This window comes from Bombyx mandarina, chromosome A1 (assembly GCF_030267445.1).
Source record: "Bombyx mandarina strain Sakado chromosome A1, ASM3026744v2".
Taxonomy (NCBI): domain Eukaryota; kingdom Metazoa; phylum Arthropoda; class Insecta; order Lepidoptera; family Bombycidae; genus Bombyx; species Bombyx mandarina.
Window position 1 is genome coordinate 23,278,087 of NC_143234.1, and position 17,561 is coordinate 23,295,647.

Below are 17,561 nucleotides of genomic sequence, written 5' to 3' on the forward strand. Positions count from 1 at the left end.
TTACATTAAACATGTGACAGAATTTATGACCTGACTAGGTACAAGAATTGCTCCTTTAAAGGTATAAGATTTAATAAAAAAAGTCGAGATGTTAACACAATCGTACGAGTATCTTTTTTTGTAAATTAGATTTCTCGTCCATAAAATCAAAAATTTCCCAATCTGTTTCATCTAAAGTCTTTAGTTTTAACGGCACACGAAATAGGAATAGCGGTTTATCCAAAATATTTATTATCACTATGTTATGTACTCTAAAGTTCAACAATTGTAAAGATTTACATTTCACTTCGAATATAGTTAATTTTATTATGGCATTGTACAAGCCCATCATTCACATGCGGGAAATACATTGCAATACATCGTCTTCTCGCATTAAAACTGTATAATCTCAAAACTTACTAATTTTACACGAGAGTGTTTTAAAGGTTTAACGTGTGATATTTTTAATATTAATCATCTTTGCAACAATTTTTTTTTATCACTGACATTATCTGTCTTTTAAAGTAAGATAAAATTATGTATAAATTTTTTTAATAGTCGTCAAAATATAGGTTCCCTAAAAAAAATAAACTACGCTCTTTTGACAGTATTTATGAGAAAAATACTGACGATACTAAATGATTCCGCATATTAACTCAATTTCGAATATTTTTGGAAATTGTACACTTTTAATGCGAAAAGACGATATGTGACTCGTTTAAAAGAAACGTATAAAAGAGTGACGCTCAATTCTCCGCAAAGAACGACTTTGGAAGATTCACAAACAAAATAAATTGTAGGCGGAAGAAGAGTTCTAATGTTGCCTATTTATCTGTTGGGAGCGCCGCGACGCCGCCGCCCCGGCCGCCGCCGAGTCGACTCGGATTTCCCACGGGGTCGCATTAATACTGCGATTCCGAATGGATTTATTTTCAATATAGTGCGCTGGTTAGAGGGGGGATTTTGTTGATGACGAGTTCATAAATTGTAGAATGTGCGATAAATTTCGCGAGTGTCTCTTAATCGACGAAATAAATCTTCTGGAAACTGTGAGTACAATTTATTTGTTAAATACACGCAAAACAAAATCCGCTTTAATCGAATAAAGCATTATGCTAGAGGCGATATCCCGTGAGCTCACTTACACGTCAAGGCGAAGCTCAAATAGTATCTCAAGGCTATCAGCATAGGTAGAAAAAAAAAGCGCTGACTTACATACTTCATATTGAATAAACAAAAATATTGTGTATTTAAAATTCAAATTTTCTCTCTTTTAACTTTAATTTGTTGGTATCATAATATTTAGTAGCGTTATCAGAGATTCCTGAAGTCGAGGGACCGGAATGCAATAAGCGGAGATGTTTCATTTCGTCTTATCGCTTCATTTAACTTCAGAGTACGAAGCAATAAGACGCGACGGCTGTTCCAATATTTCCAATGCATATTCTTTGCTATTATCTACTTTTATGTTAGCCCGGTAATTATCTTTTGATATATCTTTTATGTGCCATGTACAACGATACAACGATTTATAAGATATTAGCGACCCGCCCTCGCTTCGCTTTGGAAACTGTAATTTATTATTGATTTTTCACTATTTAATGGACGTTATTATACATATAAACCTTCCTCTTCAATTACTCTATCTATTAAAAAATCGCATCAAAATCCGTTGCGTAGTTTTAAAGATTTAAGGATACATAGGGACAGAGAAAGCGACTTTGTTTTATACTATGGTAGTGATTATATTTCTGTGAAAATCTTGAACGCATCAAACATAATTCCAAAAATCTATCGGACCCTTATGACTAAAGATTGAATTACAGTACACATTACAATAATTACAGACAGTACACACACGACTCGTAAAATATACATTAGAATTATTAAGTACAAAATTAACGAATTCCCTTTGCGCCCCATCGCGAAGATATTGCGATACAAGAATCAACATGGCCGATGCAAAATTAATGTGACGTGCTGACACAGTGCTCGTAAAATATTCATCGTCACGTTACGCGACCTGACAGGCAAGTCTGTCATGAAAATTATTACTTTCAGATAAGAGTTAATACGACAATTAATTCGTGGCAGTGGCCATAGACCCAAATTGTTTCCCACCTAACTTCCTGCAACTAACTATATATTCGTGATTCCTAGTCTGGCTTCCCGCGAAAAAATCAGCTTCGAAGGTTGCTGGTATTTTGCTTAATGTAACACACTGGTCTGATAGTTCAGAGGACTCCATATTATAATTTCCATTGATTCATATAAATACTGTGTACTTTAGGTTACTTTATTTATAGCCATGAACGTTGATGACACGTCTGTGATGCTAGTAAAGCACAATTAAATTTTAAATTACATTGAATCTGATGACATTGCAAGAAGACTCAGCGAAAGAAAGTCTAAACTGTTTTACTTTATTTAGTTTATTTATAAAAAAATAAAATCTTTAACACGGATAGTGACTCTAGTCAGATAGATAGATAAAGAATCGAACCCGACCTCCTCTTTGAATATTGACAGATAACTAACAACAACAATGAAGTCGTCGTGGCCTAAAGGATAAGACGTTCGGTGCATTCGTATGTAGCGATGCATTACTGGTGTTCGAATCCCGCAGGCGGGTACCAATTTTTCTAATGAAATACGTACTTAACAAATGTTCACAATTGACTTCCACGGTGAAGGAATAACATCGTGTAATAAAAATCAAACCCGCAAAATTATAATTTGCGTAATCACTGGTGGTAGGACCTCTTGTGAGTCCGCACGGGTAGGTACCACCACCCCGCCTATTTCTGCCGTGAAGCAGTAATGCGTTTCGGTTTGAAGGGTGGGGTAGCCGTTGTAACTATACTGAGACCTTAGAACTTATATCTCAAGGTGGGTGGCGCATTTACGTTGTAGTTGTCTATGGGCTCCCATAACCACCTAACACCAGGTGGGCTGTGAGCTCGTCCGCTCACATAAGCAATAAAAAAAATTTACGTCTGTTGCATCCTTGAAAGGCGCGATTACCTCGAGACGCATACACAAGTGGTGCCGCCTACTCGCACGAGTCGCAATACGTCTGACCACGACCACAGTACATGAACGCTTTCCTTATTTACAAGGAACCATTAAAGCTAGAAAGTGTGTTACATGAGCCAAACTCCCGCAGGCGACGACCGTCGGCTCTTAGGTAATTTCCTGTACATTATTCTCGACTCACTACCTCGTCCATCCGTCCATGGAAAGGACACCATGATGTCTTTCAGATTGTGTGCGTGTTACTGATGCGACGTCAGTTACAGAACCAGTGATTTGGAAGCTCTCGCTCGCTATAACTGACAATTATTGGATTGCGCTTTTATAGTTTTTTTTTTTTTTTTTTATTGCTTAGATGGGTGGACGAGCTCACAGCCCACCTGGTGTTAAGTGGTTACTGGAGCCCATAGACATCTACAATGTGAATGCGCCACCCACCTTGAGATATAAGTTCTAAGGTCTCAGTATAGTTACAACGGCTGCCTCGCCCTTCCAACCGAAACGCATTACAGCTTCACGGCAGAAATAGGCAGGGCGGTGGTACCTGCCCATGCGGACTCACAAGAGGTCCTACCACCAGTTGGTCCACCACCAACCACCACCGTTACTCGATAGCATTGGAAATTTGACTCCATGTTCGATGGTGGACGGAGACATTCCCCTTGTGATTTGGGCTCTGTTTAGCGCTCGACTCCAGCAGGTTATTAGTTACCTGTTTAGAGACCTGTTAATAAGGGAAAATACGGCTCACTCGATGGAGGGTGATCACCGATGTTTATGAAATCAACAATGACACAGTAAAGTCGTTCTACGCTATTGAAAACTCTTCAAACCTCATTTAAAGAAGAATTTATATGTAGTAATGTAGCATTTATGTGTAGTAGTAGTGTAGTGTGTGGAATGTGTGGAAAAAAACGTGCTTCGTTTACGTGTGTGGTTCGACTCAAACAGGATTACATAGTTTTATGTAAGGTGAAGAGCAGGTAAATGGAATAAAACGTGTGTATATAAGAGTTGTTTCGTTCCTATCACGTGTAAGGTTAACGAGGTTAGGGCTAACACTCTGAGAGGTTGAGAGGGAGAGGGCGTTAAAAACCACTTACTCTAAAACGACTTTTACGCGGCGTAGTGGCCACTCTGGACGAGCCCCGGGAGCGCTCGCGGACTCAGTGGTGGAGACGAGCGTGTGCGCGCGGTTCCACTCGTGCAAATATTCACTTTTCTTTTTTTATTGTAATAGACTTCAATGAAACACTCACATTAATGACTTTAGCCCGTGTAGCTTCCAAACAGTGAAAGAATTTTTCAAATTCATTCAGTAGTTTTGGAGCCTATTCAATACAAACAAACAAACAAATCTTTCCTGTTTATTATACCTATATTAATATAAAGTATAGACAAAGAGAACATTTAATTCGATTTGATGTCATTTACATTCTTTTTATGTCCATATTTTGTTGTTGTTTTAATAGCCAAATAAACACTATTTTAAATGTTTACAATGAGTGCTCTCCAACATTTTATATGATATATTCTTCTTAAGGCACTCACGGCCACTACTAAAAGTGTAATAAGCTACACTTTCTAAACTTACCGACAATACAATATTACCAGTATTATAGGGCGCAAATATCACACCCTAGAATTTTGGTAAGTTGGAAAAAACAGTAAGGCGGTGAGGAAATGTTAGTGAGGTTGTAGTAGTGTTTCAAGAAGGCCAAGTGAGGTTAAATTACCTCGGATTTCAGTCAGCAATTTGCAGTACAATAGGAACAAATTATTACATTTTTGTAAAAAACATAATTACATATTGATAGTTATTTCGAATCATTTATGACCTAATGGTACGTTTTGTAAATCTGAGTGATGACACTATCGGATTTAAAACTTGGCAGACCAATTTCCCTGAATAAAATACATTCCTAGCACGTGTTAAAGACGCCTTCTTGGTTGTTGGAGCAGCGAGGTATAATAAAAAAGAAATTACATAAAAACATAATTCACCCTCAAAGAAATTATAACGGGACGAAATTGTATTTGATATTTAAGGGAGTCCTCGTCATCTCGGGATAAATTGTTAAGTTGCGTCGTACCTTTTATACCGGGATCCTCAATGTTTTATTCATAATCAGCCTCACAAAACATCGATTTTGTCGGAATCCATTAAAACTGGGTAAAAGGTCGTCTTAATTTATATTATTTTTGATTGACGTTGATGGGCGACGGACATCATTACCTACCTGAAACGCTCCTTTGAACGGGCTTTTACAAGTTTCTATTAAATCCCAGCCATGTTTCACTAAGTGTGCGTGGTACTTTGCAAATACATCGTACATTGATAGTACGTTACGAGAAACGTTACTTGATGTATAAACAACTGTATCAATTCAAATCTTAAATAAGTTCACATTTTTTAGAAAGTGCTTTGCCAGAGAGAGCCAATAGTGTACTGCCATTGATACCTCAAAGGCAATGCGTTCTTAAAAACACACACAAAATAAAATACATATTTACATTCCTTTACGTATCTATGATGGCGCGGTTTAAACCTAATACAATGTTGTTAAACCATGAGTACCTACAGAATCTATAGATGATATGAATTTAAATAGGTAAATTAAAATAAAAACATTCAAATGATTGAAGAGACTTAAGTTTATTCATGTTAAACTTTGGGAACGGACATACTGCGGCGAATATGATGATAAATATTCAAAGAATTCCTAAAATTACGACGTCAATTATCTCGGGCCCTTAAATATTTAAGGACCTTCTAAGAAATGTACCAGGGAATCAGAAACAAGTGGAACAATCAAATATTTAGACGCAAGCGGAGGGCACCCATCCATCCCGAGTTTTCGAGGGGGACACACGAGAAACCAAGTCGTTCTTAATTGTAATTATTAAAGAACGCTCTCGTCACGGCGCCCCGCCGACTGCCATCGGAAACTTTGTGTATTTGTTAATTCCTCATAATTCCGTCGCCATTATAAATACTTGTTGCCGCCATTGTGAACTTTGATAATTTCGAAATTTAATTTGAACGATGCTATGCTATGTTATGCTAATATCTAGTGGCTCTTAAAAATATCCTTCCAAAAACAATTAGGATTGTACAGATGCTTCCGAGTTAACTATTAGAAATGAACGTGGCACCCATCATATTGGATGGGGTTTTTATTGAAATTCTCGTTTAGGAAATAAATTATATTTGTTTTTTCATCATTACTATTAATAGAGGATCCCAGGTGTGTCCCAGGTGTGTGTGATCCCAAATGTTTCAGTAGGTACTTTACCCTGTAAATCTAATTGAAGTTACTGTTATCACTACTATAAGTACTTTTCATCACATAATTATGTTCTATGGTATATTGCCCAAAATATTTAGATACAGGCACAGTGTACAGTGCTGTATAAATGGAATAAAAATATCGCAAATGAAATTATCAAGTTTGTGGTCCAACTTAGAGCATTACCGTGTGTGGAAATATGTTTTAAAGTTACGGTTGCGAAAAAAACTATATCGCTAATGTATAATAGGTACAACAAAAGGCCTTCAACTGTGATGCTTAAACGCTCTGATTCCGTCAGATCATACAGCAGGTCGCCCCCAGAGTCGGTCACGTTTTCACCAACTGTTGCCATTTCGGCACGTACATATATCTCTCCATTCCTTATATTTTTGAGTCAAGTCAGCCCTGAATTTCTTCTGATGACGCAGATCATTTCTTGCGTGCGTGCATGAGTTACAGTCGTAAATGTGGAGATTTTCAATATCGCTTGTCAATTTCCTTGTGTTCAATTTCAGTTATACAAAATTACTTTTTAAATTGTCTTTTTACTTGTTGTTTGCGAGTAGAATGATCGGCAAGCGACAATGTTCGGTTTGTTATAGTTGTTATCACAATTTAGCTTCGCCGTCATCTTGTTCATTCGTGATTTTGAACTTAAATTACAATAAATAACTTTGGGAAAATCTAAGCCGTAGGTGGCTTTATTAATTTACTTATAATCATTCGAATTTCAATTCCACAATTGATAGCTCTTTAGTGTTCTCTAGACCTTAAATGGCGTTTAACTTTCATAGCTATACATATCTTTAATGAGCATGAAAAATCTACATACGCTCCAACCAACATTGCAAAAGAAATTCAGCCAATATTAATGTAATTTCGTCTTCTATCCTTTACGTATTTATCTCACTTCAAGCGTCGTACTTTATTAACAAAAGGCTCTTCTCAGTGACTTTCAAAAGAATTAGCGAGGAGACAGCCTACCAGGTGAACAGCGCCGTAAAGAGCTTAGCTTAATTATAACCGTTCCAAGCGCGTCGAGACTCCCGCGGTTTACCGCTCACCCAAAGCACCTCTTTGCACATTACCCTGACCCGTTCCACTTTTAATTGTACAGTTAGCTATTCAGAGCCTCTTATCCCCTAGTAGTCATTACAACTTTATGGGGTTTCTTTAGTTCTTCACGAACGAGTTTCCTACGGAGCATCGTAAATTACGTGATCTCACAACATAATGATGCAACTGCAATCCAACTCTCTTTTAGGTATCGATCAAACATTTTAATGTTTTAGTGAATTATGTGAAAACAATCAATTTGTTAAAGGAAGTCTGCAAGTGGCACCTGTGACAGAGAATCTGAGAAGTGCGCGTTTGGGATGGCATGGGCATGCGATGAGACGAAATGAAAATGAGGTTGGTAAGAGAAGTATGAATGTGGAAGGATATAAGAGGAAGAGGTAAACCTAAGAAGAAATGGATGGATTACGTAAAAGACGATATGGGTAAGAGGGGAGTGAGCGAAGAAATGGTATATGATAGAAGAGTATGGAAGGAGAAAACATGTTGCGCCGACCCCAGGTGACTCGGAGAAGGGCAAGATAATGATGAATGTCATCCGGGTAAAGGCATTTTTATAGATTTTCGCCACTAGTATCTTTTTTTCCTCTTAATAATATAGTACACTGCTAATCTACTGCATGGTTTGAACTAAACAAACGTTCTTATACATACTGACGGACACGAAGCTAATGTAGTACTATAAATTTACTTCACACTGTATAAGTATAATATGAATACTCTTTCAAAAGTGGCCACATCCTTCACATGTTATTGACGTTGAAATATTATTAACGAAACAAGAAATCATTCGTACAAGGATAATGAAGAAGGATTACATTTAATGGAAACGGCTGACCTCATTATTAGTGCGTAATTCGATATCATTGGCTGAATACCAAACTTGTTGATTGAGTATCTGCTACTCACATTTGTTACACACACTTTTATATAATTGCTATTTACAAAAAAACATGAGAATACGAACCGAATCTGTTGTTATTATTTTTAAGAAATACTATTTAAGCCAGAATTCTGGGTAACAAAACGTGCCTGCAAAAATAAATGTAACAATAACAATAATAGTACTCAAACAAACAAAGTAAATATCCTTAGTAATTTCTCCGTTCATTAATAACTGACAAAGCTCCTCAGTACTGCTAAGCTCCTTGTCTCATGGGCTCTCCGATCTCCAGGAGTATCTAAACTGAACTCTACTGCATTCGACTTTAAGGCGCCCTCTTGTCTGGTTTAAGTGGAATCCTCTTTCAGAGCTATCTTAGAAATACGTACAATTAATATTTAACATCGTTATATAATCCTTTGCCTTTAATAATGATTAGTCAAACCAAGCGAGGCTCTGTTCCGCTATAGTTACCACACTCACCGAGAACGCTTTGAGGAATACGAGGCACTGGATGATGCCCTCCATCGTGTCTCCGGTCAGACAAAACGTGCCGGTCAGGTGTCTGCCCTTCTTGTCTCCGATGGCCGGCGCTGCAGCCAGGCTAGCGTGGACGAGGGCGCCGCGTGGCCGGGCGTCCCTGGTCGCTCCGAGTACGCCCGGGAGCGGCGCGCCTTCCATCAGCCTAGCCAGCGGGTCCATGCCCGCACTACTCACACATCACAAGCACGTTCACTGCACTATAATAATATCACGGTTATGTGCAAACTTCCGCACACAAGACACAACCTTAAGATCGGTTGATAAGGTCGAGTCGCGCCGACACCGAGAGCACCGGGGTGACGGCTCCCTGGAACAGGCCCCTGCACTCTTCGCACTGACACTTCTGATTCTCCGGATTCCAGCACTCGCAGTTCAGCAGTACCGTAACAAACGTATAAATCAAAACCGCCATGCCAATTATTATGTATATTTCCATACTGCACTAGCACGAAACTTTGGCACGTGGTTATCTGTTACCTATCCACGAAAGGATTTTAGAAATATATAAGCTATCGATAGGGATACAAACAACAGTGGTGTTTACAAATTTTAATATCTAAAAAACAAGAGTACCGAAGCGATATGCAAAATTATAAAAACAGTAAGTACATTACGACATTAGTCCATTTATCATTTTAACGGCGTCGGTTTCATACAAACGTAGCAATTGGCAGAACGCCGTTTCGGGGCTCGTATTCATACCGCGAGTGATTTACATACGACGCATGCTCGTTCACCGTCAGTTAATGCAATCATTTCCAACATCAACCAGTGTTTTACATACAAAACCGGTTCCGGACGCACGTGAACCTTTTCATTTTAAATTGAGAGATTTTTCATGTGTGTTATTTATGAAATAATATAAAACGTGAAAGTAAACAAGTTAATTATCGTAATAAACAGGACTTAGCTCTCATCATGAACCAAACATCTCCCCAGCAGGAGGTATGAAGATGTGAGCAAACTCATTGCCCACTGATTGGCTTCATTGTGAGCCGAGATCGCGCGATTTTATTCTCACGTACAGATGTTCAATCACGACGTATTCAATCGACTGATATACACTTGTGTACCATTGTGTTCTATATTAGCCATAGATTTCACGCACAATTTTCTGACAAACGACTGAGAAAATTGTTGCGACATTGCTTTCTCGCTGGATGAGACAATCATTCACTCGTGTTCGATTTGTGGAATCGTACCATACTAATTACAGGTGCCGTCTTCCAAAATATACGTGAAATGCCATTGGGTCAGTAAAGCCAAATTAACTATCGTTACTTTGAGTTTGCAACGGCCGAGTGCCTTAAGCGGAATTATCTACTGTCGAATTCAAAATTCAAATAGATTACGTAGCCATTGGCTATTTTCGCGAACTCGGGCGGAATCGGAATTATTCAGAGTTCGGTTTTGAATGGTTTCCGGATATTTGCCAATTAGGCCGGTATTTACGATTCAAGTTGTATTCAGCTGCTTGGAACACAAATATTTGAGTCGCGTTCATTAAAAATACAATTCCAAACAAATTATTTTTCATAAATCTAAGAAAGTTCTTAGTAATTTCTTGTAAAACAACAAGGTTTAAATATATTTCTATCAGAGTAATCTCAAACAATTTCATAAAGTCGACAACAAGTTACATTATTACAAAAGGTTTTATCGCGAATGAATCTCAACTTATATGAAGTAGCGATCTAAAGACAAAGGAATCTGTGGAAGGTATATTATTAATGTCGATTAGGATGATGGTGTCGTGTAGATTAACTGCTAATGTATTATGGGTCCCTGGTAACTGAATATTAATGTATTCGCAGGAGTTATGTCAATGTGATAAATGTCGGATCGTTTGTTTTAGACATTCGATTCGTCATCCCCATTTCTAGTGTTGCGGAATAGGGGTGTTGGGGCTTTGTTTCCACGAAGATTCATAAATTAATTGATAAAACTGTACTAAAAACAAATATTTTTGTCATTATAGGTATATCTCGGGTGCACTTAGAAAACGTTTGATTTTTGATTTGATGAAACGTTTGATTCGATCAGAGCGCAATTAAATGAGTTTTAGAGGCGCAAGCTGTCGAACATTATTTTTCAGTGGTTTTTTCGTCATAACCGGACTTTTATACAATTATGACGTTTGCTGAAAGATTTATTACATAAAGATACAAATTACATTTTTGTTGTTGTCATTATTAAATACTTATGAAATGTCAAAATAAACTTCACCATCGGTTCCAAAAAGAGCCACAGTCCTGTAAAGAGCCGACAACATATACCCAGAGGGCTTGTTAATGACACGACTTGTTCAATTATGAGCCCTAAAGCCTGTAAAGACATAAGGAGTATTACTAACTTTTAATATCAGGTATAAGGGATGATGACATTCTTCAAAGACGGCTCACTCCACTTATTAAGCGGCACTAAGGCAGCATGACAGGCTTTTTACTGGTGGTAGGACCTCTTGTGAGTCCACACGGGTAGGTACCACCACCCCGCCTATTTCTGCCGTGAAGCCGTAATGCGTTTCGGTTTGAAGGGTGGGGCAGCCGTTGTAACTATACTGAGACCTTAGAACTTATATCTCGTGGCGTGGGTGGCGCATTTACGTTGTAGATGTCTATGGGCTCCAGTAACCACTTAAAACCAGGTGGGCTGTGAGCTAGTTTACCTATGTAAGCAAAAAAAATTACAGAGTGTTACAAGCCGTGCCTGCAGAGTACTTACTACCCTCTGAGACATAACCTTTTGCGACATGTGCCCATTAATCAAATCGATAACTAAAAACTGTTCTTACAAGACGGAGCGCGCCCCGGATTAACCGCGCGGATTAACGGACAAACAGACCGGCTGTGTATTTACATATTAATAGGGATTATCGCTGTAGACAGAACAAAACATTAGCGTTGATAATTTGCAGAAGGTTTCATTGTTCATTTACGTTTTGTTCGAAAAACGCCATGATTTAAAACCGAGGGTCAATACTCAGAGTTAATTAAACTATCGAACCACAAGTTGTCCATGTTTATTGTAATAGTACCATTGCTAAAGGTACATCGCACGCCACCATGACATCAAGAGAATACAATATCAGGTGAAAGCCGCCATTATCTTTAAATCATTAAGCAAAAAACATCAATAAATTTATTTCGATTACGAACCACTAGTAAGAGCGTATCGTGACGTAGCACGGGTAGATTCCACCATCCTACTGATCTCCTACGCGAAGCAGTCATCTGTTCTGGTTCGAAGGGGGGAAAGCCGCTTTACAATTCAATTAAGACTTCGACTCCGTGAGCAATTCTGTCCCCAGTTGACATTAAAAACACGACATCTTAAAATCACAAATGAAATAAAATAAAATAAACAATTACAACAACACGTAACAATACAGAAACAAATTACAAAGAAAAATAAATACGAACGTAATTTCAAATTCAATTCAGTAATCAGATCAGAAATAATATCCAATTTCCTTTACGAAAAATTTAACCCTTCGGGAAAGCGACAGGGAGCTTTTATACCGTCAACCCCAAGGCAGCCCCAAGGCGACCCCAAGGCGACTCCGCTAGGGTTCTCGGGCGCGACTATACCGCAGATTCTTTTATTGAGTTCAGTAACTTAAGTACGACGGACGACCTACTTACTCCTAGACTTCTCAGATTTCTTGAACGAGCGAGCAAGGCTTCTGTTGGTACTTTGCGCGCCCTGGTTTAACAAAAGTCACTTATAAAGTCCGAACCAATTGGAGCCATAAAAACCTTTCACGATTATATCAACTTAAATGTATATTGTAGTCGTGAGTGCGCAAAACGCCGACACAAGAGTACTTGCTTGGATCCATTCTGTACTTTGTGCATTGTATTCTGTACTCTGTACTGAGTGCTCTATGGAAGTGTTTGAGATGATCTCGTCATCTCCTCCTGATTTATTTTTATTTTTATTTTTTTATTGCCATTGTAGGCAAACGAGCATACTACCCACCTGATGGTGAATGGACACCGTCGCCCATGGACTTCAGCAATGGCAGGGGCACAGCCATACCGATGCCTACCGTTTCGTTCTACCTACCATCCAATTTTGAAAACGACTCTCCTCCAAGATATTTACTGAGCGTTATGACAAGTCGAATAGAGATCAACGATCGACGGTAATCATTCACCATCAGATGCACCATATGCTCTTCTGTTTTCCAATAAAAATAGTGAAAAATGAAAGTTACGTTATCTAGAATGTATAATATCTGTTATGATACAAAGACAATTGTTCTTCCTTCGACGACAATAAAACGTTACAAATGTATATATGTAGGTATATACTCATCTCCCGGTCGTGTTCAGCCCTGTGCCGACCCACTTCCTTCGAAATACATAATTAAAGGCACAGGAACTCCGCCGGCGACCACAGACGGCTCAAAGCGCCGCTGGACGCCGACGTTTTAAAACCGACAAATGACGGATGTGCGCGCCGGCTCTCACTAATCACACGACGAATCGGTCAAACACCGCGTTTTGTGAAACGGTTAATGGAACTACATATGTATACGTACATACGTATGTGTGTCTTTAATGGCTTAGACCAGGGGTGAGCAACCTTTTTAATGAACGGACCAATTTAAATTTGAATTTGTTTTGGCGGGTCGCACATGTATTAAGTCTTATTAATAATTTACGAAACTTTATTTATAATAAATTATATTGGAATAAAAATATATAAACCTAAAAAAAAGTAAAAATTTCATATATAAATTTTAATGCAAGATAAAAAAAACAAGAAAAGAACAGAAAAATTAAATGATGAGAAAAATTCGATAAAATAAATTCAATTTTAGAATTGCTTCGCGGGCCGCGTGTTGCGGACCTTTGTTTAGACCTTGGTTTAGAGAATATTCGTTGGATGCATTGGTGGCGAAAATTAAAAAATTACGTCAAGTATGGGTGTCAGTTGAATAGCAACAACGACTCTTATTACAACCGAAATGCAATATTGCTTTGCTCAACGTAGGAATATATTTGGGTTTAATTATCAAAAATACATCAGTTTTAAAAGAGTATCGCCTCTACCTACTAACTTTATCACTGATATAACTAACTACACGATATCCAACTTTAATTAAATTGAAAATAATCACAAGCCTTTAAATTTAATTCATACAATAGCACTATTATTATTATGCTTTCCCTAAAATAACAGTAATTTAAATGCAAACGGTAAATATTACTGAAATTAAATACAACAATAAATAAATAAATAATATAATACAATAATCTAAAAAGGCTCGGTGCTAGCACCGCACTCCCGCGCAGCGCCCTCTGGTGAACAATCTTCAACCTCCCTCCCGCCTTATTGTACAAGCGTTCCCAGACATTATTCTTAAAATCTATACATCGAATGATGAATGGCTGTTTGATTTAAGCGTAATTTCGCTTAATACGCGGAATTTATCTTTATAATTAAAGGTGCGTTTTATTTGGCACTAGCGAAACATTAAATTATTGATAGGCGAGTTCCGCCATGTTGCGCGCGGTACGACAATAACTGCAGGTGATGCATAAGTTACTCCTTATATCATCAGCTACCTATTAGTGAAAGTCTCATCAAAATCGGTCCAGCTATTCCAGATATTAGCCGGAACAAACAGACAGACAGACAGACAGACAAAAATTGTAAAAACTGTTATTTTGGTGTATGTACCGTATATACATTCATATGGATGTAGTAAAAAGCGGTTATTTCAATATTACAAACAGACACTCTAATTTTATTTATATGTATAGATTAGCAGCAAGCATTCAACGTTTGAATTGAATTTTAATTAAGTTTACCTCATTCAAACAGCTGAACTTTTTTGTTAATATATTTTTTCTATATTTTTAACTTGAAATAACTCTAAAGTTACAAAAATGTCGCTTAAACCAAATAGAAAATTTTACCGCTCGATTTGTACATAGACCATTGCGATTTTGAGTTCCTGAAACACCAATTTAATAGAGCTTAGTTTTTTGTAGCATTCGGAAACGTATTTCAGTCGACGGATTTATGCGCTACTCTGTAATCAAACGGGACCCGTCAGAACGCAAAGCGTGTAGATATATGTATGCACATATATGTATGTATGTATACGTTTGATTAGTCACGCGTATGAATATCGAATTCCATATTAGGTTGAAATTGTGTGGATTAAAATTTAGTCGATCGGAGTCACGGTAATCGCTATGTAATTTATTTCCTGCAATTTTAATATAAACGGTGTTAACGTATTTTCAATTGGCATATGGAGTAGAACTAGCACTTTTTGAAATCGATTTTAACACGTTAACTGTCATGTAGGTCACCGGTGCCCTACGTTACTGGTGGTAGGACCTCTTGTGAGTCCGCACGGGTAGGTACCACCGTCCTGCCTATTTCTGCCGTGAAGCAGTGATTCATTTCGGTTTGAAGGATGGGGCAGCCGTTGTAACTATACTTGAGACCTTAGAACTTGTATCTCAAGGTGGGTGGCGCAATTACGTTGTGGATGTCTATGGGCTCCAGTAACCACTTAACACCAGTGGGCTGTGAGCTCGTCCACCCATTTAAGCAATAAAAATAAAAATAAAAAATTGTATAATAAAATCTTACATTTATTTCTGTTATCTAGTATCTGTAACACAAGCTCTTTACGAACTTAGCACGGGTCGAGTTAACGTGGCGTGATTGTTAGTAAATATATATTTATACATATATATTATAATTTATTTAACTAATGTCATTAAAACGAACGCATCGTTTATAATCTCATCAGCGCATCACTCATTAAAGCCACATTCCAATTAATTCTCCTTTAAAGCGATTAACGTCATTAAATTAACGGACAAAATACAATACGCATAACAATACTATTTAGATAGCAATGTATTTATAGTACGGGAAATCAGATCACGAGGGAGGCGTTCTTATGAAGCAATGTATTAAGTTTCTTCCGACAACTAGCAACTCATTTTTCCGCGATCTAGGAAACTTAGACAAAGATACTTGTGCTAACTTCCACACGTATCTCAAACGCCTCTCTGTCATCGTTTGGAACTTCACGAGCAGTCGCATAGTTTCATGAAGAGACCGTAACTTGCAGGCGTAAGTCAGGCATTTGACTCTACAACTTTCGTGTTTTCCTTGTACCGTATTATTGTTTGTTTTTTTTTGACTTGACAACGTCTTATAATTCGATGGAGCCGGCTGCACGCACGAAAAAACATGACTCATGCGGCGTTACCTCGTTCTGAGGCGTTCCATTTAAGGCTTGAAGTGCAAGCGAGAGCGCGCAACGAGCGACAAAGAGGCACAATCGGGCTCCGCGTTCGGCAGCGTTCGATATCTGTCTCTCTCCTACTTGAGAGAGCGATGCATCCGCGTAGACAGCTGCTATACAATAATACATTTACATGTTTTCGTCAAGTATGAAGTTCAGTGAAAAGTGAATGTGGTGTCAATTGTTTATAGCAACGATAATTGCGATAATTGAAAAATGAAACCATTCCATCAGTATTTTCTTAAGACGTTGTCATGTTCAACTATCATCAGTAAACCGACTTTACAGACAACCGATTTTTTATTTATTTAGAAAATAGAATAAAAACGCATTCACTAATTTTCTGCACATAATTCCATCGTGCAATTTACAGACATAAAAAAACACCTCAAATCAAAAGTGACATCTATATCGATAGCATGAAATATATAGACGTTCCCGTATGTACATACATTTAGGTATTGTATTTTCCATAAACACAACTTTCCTTTATCGCACAAAACTGTAGGAGCAATCCGAGTTTATTTTCCACTGAAGACCGTAACGCCGTAAAGGAAACGGCACTCTTTATTTTTCTTACGAACACTTTGAATTTATGCGTTCCTAGTAGTTTTCTTTTTCATCTTATCTACATCTCGATAGAGCATTCCATCTTTTCTAGTCTGCTTGTCCCTTTACTTATTACAAGGATACGTTTTCTTTTGACTTATCAAGATTGGTCAATACCCTTTTAACAGATATTGTACACGAGAAAACATCACTGAATGCAGAAGGCACGGATTAACAAGACGCCGCCAATCAGGCTAAGTTTAGCGCTAAGCAAAGGCAAGCGTACCGTGAAACCGTCTTGTAATTAATTCAATCAGCGTACAGGAGGGCGCGAATACGAATCCATGTACTCGTTCGCAGCAAGAGATAGTTGGCGTGGTCTAATTGCGCGGATCGAGTTTTGGCTCAACATCGCACGACTCTTGACTTCAGTAAATTCTTAGTTTAATTTAAGGGGTTCTTGCATATTACATATCACGATTTCTCCATATTAGAATTTAATACACAACTTTGTATAATAAATATATACTAGAGGTCCCGCAATAGTCGAAATTCGACTATAATTAATTGGAATTGTAAGTTTGTACACTATTATGATTGTATTTTATACTTCTATAATCACAAATTTCGCCAAGACTACACTATAAAAATATTAACAAAGACAAACAATATTTAATCTGTTCTCAATTTAACAACAGACGTCAAGAACAAAAGTTTGACAATAAATAGTATGCATGCGTGTGTGCGTCAAATACATGGTATGTAGTGTGTGTAATGTTTTCTTTCTTGATTTAATGTATCTTTTATGCATTATTTTAAAAAAATATTAGCATTGTGCACTTCTTCTCTATATTCTTTATAAGTGTGGAAAATTTCATACTCCTCCGTCCGCGCAATTTTCGTAAAAAGGAATACAAAG

The 17,561-nt window shown here is 37.7% G+C and overlaps 1 protein-coding gene across 22 annotated transcripts in view; it reads right to left on the reverse strand.

The window, feature by feature from the left end:
• Positions 1–17,561, reverse strand: part of rg (A kinase anchor protein rugose) — a 633,801-nt gene that overhangs the window by 492,346 nt on the left and 123,894 nt on the right. For 16 of the 22 annotated variants that reach the window (XM_089739280.1, XM_089739286.1, XM_089739284.1 and 13 more), the window contains exon 2: positions 8,749–9,285. The exons of the other annotated variants lie outside the window; for them this stretch is intronic. In XM_089739280.1, coding sequence (XP_089595406.1) covers positions 8,749–8,967 — 219 coding nt within the window. In that variant the 5' untranslated portion in view covers positions 8,968–9,285. The remainder of the gene's footprint in view (positions 1–8,748; positions 9,286–17,561) is intronic. 22 annotated transcript variants of the gene reach the window in all.